At 58.1% G+C, this 5,000-nt stretch overlaps 1 protein-coding gene across 1 annotated transcript in view; it reads left to right on the top strand.

Moving 5' to 3' along the window:
* Positions 1 to 731: 731 nt before the first annotated feature.
* Positions 732 to 5,000, top strand: part of LOC308149669 (serine/threonine-protein phosphatase 2A regulatory subunit B'' subunit alpha-like) — a gene marked incomplete at both ends in the record, with an annotated part of 25,391 nt that continues 21,122 nt past the window's right edge. The window contains 4 exons of the mRNA XM_080522561.1: positions 732 to 917; positions 1,044 to 2,911; positions 3,032 to 3,354; positions 3,691 to 3,740. Coding sequence (XP_080378687.1) covers positions 732 to 917; positions 1,044 to 2,911; positions 3,032 to 3,354; positions 3,691 to 3,740 — 2,427 coding nt within the window. The remainder of the gene's footprint in view (positions 918 to 1,043; positions 2,912 to 3,031; positions 3,355 to 3,690; positions 3,741 to 5,000) is intronic.

Here is a 5,000-nt window from a genome sequence, read left to right as displayed (position 1 = left end):
AGCGAGGTGCGCCCTGGCTGGGGTGATGCTAAGGCCTCTCTGGGGCTGAGATTAGGCCCTTGAGGCTGCTGTGGAGAGATGGATAACTCTGCCTCCGCCTCTGCCTCTCTTCTCCAGAACCATCATTACTGGATAATGAGCCGGTCCTAGAGAGGAAGCGGAGAGAGGTACCCAGCTGAGAGGAACCAGCTATTACTGAGAGGCCTCAGGGAGAGAGGAAACGACACACACACACACACACACACACACACACACACACACACACACACACACACACACACACGCTCTTCATGTGGATGTCAACCCTTTCTGATTGTCTGAAGGGATATTAGCTTGTTTCTTTGGATCGTTTTTTTTGCAGAAGTTAGAATTTTCTTTCTGCATGAATTTAAAACATGTCGGAATGTTCAGTATGCCCTGACAAGGGTGGAGAGTTACCATGGCAGCTGTGTACTATATGGTAGCGGAGTGAGCTCTTACTTCTCTATGGAAAGAAAAGACACTCTTCACTTTCTTTAAACCAGCCCGTTCCGTTGAGAGACAATCAGAGGGACACCTCAAGAGAGACTTTGAGGCCCTTTCGAATTTTAAAACCCCACCTCGGATCCCCTGGACGGATATTTACTACAATTACTCCTTCGTGATTCATTTTTGGACATTGTGATATTTTGTCTTTACTGAAACTCGAGTTGTTGTGACTATCGTATGTCCGAGCGGAGACGGTGGTAACCATGGCGGCAGCGTACCGTGTGGTGGTGAGCAGTGTGAGCTGTTATAGCAGCGTGGTGGTGGACCGTCGGGCTCAGGCTCATGCTGTGCACTACTGCCCCGGCCCATGTGGGGCGCTGTCTCAGGGGCTGGACTGCACTGTGGCGCACCGCAGCACCTGCTCCGAGCTACTCACCGCTCCCGACCCGGCTCACCTCGAACCGAACCGCACACACCACCACCACCACCACCACCATATTCACCACCCCAACCACAACCCCAACACGACTGCCCACCACACCCCTGGCGTCAGCAGACCCAGTGTGGTCATGGAGACTGCGCTGGGCTGTAATGGCGGCGATGCTTTAGACACGAGCTTAAACGGCGTGGTTTTGGGAGGCGTGTTTGGGGGGGACGAGAACCCGCCCTGGCGCGGTAAGAAGATGAGTGGTGTCGTTGGTGGTGGTGTCGGCGGTGGGGCGGGGTCTTTAACCCCGTCGGGCAGTCTGAAGGACATCACGGGAGAGGCCATCAACCTGGCCAGTGGCAAACTCAAGGAGTTCTCTTTCGAGAAGCTCCGCCTCTCCTCCAGCCACGTGACCTTCCGGAAAGGACGCAAGGTCAGACCCGACTCGTACAGCCGCCGCTCCACCGACCTGGACATCATCTATGGACACTTCACCTCCAACATCACCGCTGCCAATGTCACAGCTGGCAACCTCGCTGGGAATGCCAACGACGAGAACCTGCCCCCGTTCGGCCTGGTGGGGAAAGGGGCGGGGCTGGAGGAGAGTATTAAGCTGAAGGGCGGAACAGGGACCGCCTCGTTGTCCGGCAGCCTATCAGCAGTGTCGAGGGCCGGGGGAGGGTCTACGGGCAGCCTGTCGAGCGCCTGCAGCGGGTCCCTGGATTCGGGCCTGAACAACATGGCGTCTCTGTACCTTAGCACGCTGGGGGACGAGAACCTGATTGCCCGCCTGCTGGAGAAGACCCGGCTGGCGGAGGGGGGAGCCGGGGGGCCCGGGGGAGAGGACATCCGCGCCTGCCTCGACATCCTGCTCAAGTGCTCCGAGGACCTGAAGAAATGCACCGACATCATCAAACAGTGCATCCGACGCAAGAGTCCAGGAGGGGGGGCCACGGAGGAGGGTGGAGCCAGCCCCGAGACCATCTACAGAGCGGTGATGACCAGGCTCAGCTCCTACCTGAAGAGACTGCCCCTGGAACTGGGGGAGGGGGGTGCAGGGTTGGGGTTGGGGGCCGGGGGGGCCGGGACTGGAGGAGGAGGAGGAGGCGGCGGAGGAGGAGTGCACAGCGAGTTAGCCGAGTTGGTCAGTAGCCTCCACTCCCTTCAACAGAGCCACTTCTCCTTCCCCCACATCTTCGGCAACGAGCAGCCCCCCCGCTATGAGGACGTGGTCCAGTCCCCCCCCATCCCCAAGGCCCTACCTCCCACCTCCTCCTCTCCGTCCCCCACGCCCTCTTCTGCCTCCTCTTCCTCCTACCTCTCTTCCGCCAGCAAGACGGAGTTGGCAGCCGGCCATAAGTCAGTCCAGAGTCCTCTGTCCAGAGTAGGTCCGCTGACGAATGGGTCCCTCACGCACACGCACGCCCCCTCGCCTACTATCCCGTCCCCCGCGCTTTCTCCCTCGCCGCACACGCACACACACACTCCGTCCATCTCTGCCCCCTCACCGCACACACATGCTCCCTCCGTCCTCGGCCTCCACCCCCCGCCGCACACCCGCCATCTGTCTGTGTCCCCCATGGAGGCTCTGTACATCGAGGAGGATGCGGACGTGGGCAGGGGGCTGGACCGGACATCCAGACACGGCCACACGCCAAGCGCCAGAGGTCCCGGGGCGGACAGACACCTGGCTCACGCTCACCACCACAGGAACGGGACGGCCTTCGCCCCGCACGCATACTCCGACCCCAACCTGCCCCAACACACGCGCACCCACTCCCCACACACCCCGTCCACACACACACCACCCTCCGGTGCGGCCTACACCTCCCCCTGGCCTGACCCCGCCCCGCCCCCCCTGGCGGTCACTCACAGAGACGATGACATTGACAAGCTCCTGATGGACCTGGAGAGCCTGTCCCAGAGCATGGGCCGTGAGCCCCCCCTCCCCGCCAAGACCAGGCAGAGAGGGGGCCAGGGGGGCAGCTCCACCCCGCAGCCCCAGCCCCAGCCCCAGCCCCAGCCTCAGCCCCAACCTCAGCCCCAGCCTCAGCCCCAGCCTCAGTCCCAGCATTCTCTCCACACCCAGTCCCAGAAGCCTGTTAGCCACCTAGCTGCTAACAGCCCGTCCTCCAGGGCCGGCACGACGCCTGCCGCACTCCCCTGGGGAGAGGCCACCGGGGCTGGGCCGGGAGAGGAGGGGGAGGAGGATGGGGCTCTGCTGCTGCGTATCCTGGAGAGTATCGAGAGCTTTGCCCAGGAGCTGGTGGAGTCCGGGAGCCCGGGGAACACGGGGAGTGGGACTCCGAGTAAGAAAGAGAGGGAGGTGATGAGGCTGCTGCAGGACACTCTGGCCGCCGCGGGCAAGGTGGAGACACCCCCACCCCCACCTCCACAGGCCCAGACCCAGCTGCAGACGCAGCCCACACCTGCAGCTCTACCCACACCCACACCCACACGTCGACCTGAACCTACACCTGGATCAGTGTCTACACTGTCTACACCTGAACCCATACCTGTTGCCGTCTCCACACCTGGGCCAACTGAGTCCACAGCTGAGTCCACACCTGAGTCCACACCTGAAGTGGCAGCTGTGTCCACACCTGTCCCCACACCTTTCCCAGAACCTGAACCTGAACCTGAACCTGAACCTGAACCTGAATCTGAACCTGTCCCGGCAACTGTCCTGGCACCTGTAGTAGCCTCTGCAGAGGCCCCAGCCCCGTCTGTTGCTGTCCCTACCCCGGTGGCCATGAGAGACGCCGTTGCCGTCAGCGACCCCCTCGTCGCCACAGGAGACAGCGTCTCGACTCTCCTCATCCAGCAGACTCCAGAGGTGATCAGGGTGAGTGTGAATGCTTAAAGTGGGATGCTTGGGATGAACCGACTCTGATGTCAGGGTAAAAAAGGCAACAAAAAAAACCGAAACAGGTTTGCTGCACACAAGTCGATGTGTAAGGATTGTTGTTTGATACAGCTAGTTGTTTGTTGTTGACATAAATGAAGTCTCTAGAATGTTTGTGTCTAGTGCTGTGATGTGATTCCTCTACTCTTCCTGGAATGTAATTCATCCTAAGTCGAGAGAGAGAGAGAGAGAGAGAGAGAGAGAGAGAGAGAGAGAGAGAGAGAGAGAGAGAGAGAGAGAGAGAGAGAGAGAGAGAGAGAGAGAGAGAGAGAGAGAGAGAGAGAGAGAGAGAGAGAGAGAGAGAGAGAGAGAGTGTGTGTGTATGTGTTTGAGCATGTGCGCTGTCAGCTGTTCAGTCAGTAAACACACAGGAGAAAATGAGTCAATCTATTTTCCCATCGGAAGTATTCAAGGACTCATAGACCTCTCTCACACACATAGACCTCTCTCACACACAGACCTCTCTCACACACATAGACCTCTCTCACACACAGACCTCTCTCACACACAGACCTCTCTCACACACATAGACCTCTCTCACACACAGACCTCTCTCACACACATAGACCTCTCTCACACACAGACCTCTCTCACACACAGACCTCTCTCACACACATAGACCTCTCTCACACACAGACCTCTCTCACACACAGACCTCTCTCACACACATAGACCTCTCTCACACACACAGACCTCTCTCACACACATAGACCTCTCTCACACACAGATCTCTCTCACACACACAGACCTCTCTCTCACACAGACCTCTCTCACACACATAAACCTCTCTCACACACATAGACCTCTCACACACACAGACCTCTCACACATAGACCTCTCTCACACACACAGACCTCTCTCTCACACAGACCTCTCTCACACACACAGACCTCTCACACACACAGACCTCTCACACACATAGACCTCTCTCACACACATAGACCTCTCTCACACACATAAACCTCTCTCACACACACAGACCTCTCACACACATAGACCTCTCTCACACACAGACCTCTCTCACACACATAGACCTCTCTCACACACATAAACCTCTCTCACACACAGACCTCTCTCACACACACAGACCTCTCTCACACACATAGACCTCTCTCACACACATAGACCTCTCTCACACACATAAACCTCTCTCACACACACAGACCTCTCTCACACACACAGACCTCTCTCACACACACA

The sequence above is a fragment of the Nansenia antarctica genome (assembly GCF_963989245.1).
Source record: "Nansenia antarctica genome assembly, chromosome: 1".
NCBI classification, from domain to species: Eukaryota; Metazoa; Chordata; class Actinopteri; order Argentiniformes; family Microstomatidae; genus Nansenia; species Nansenia antarctica.
This window is presented reverse-complemented; position numbering and strand designations above follow the sequence as displayed.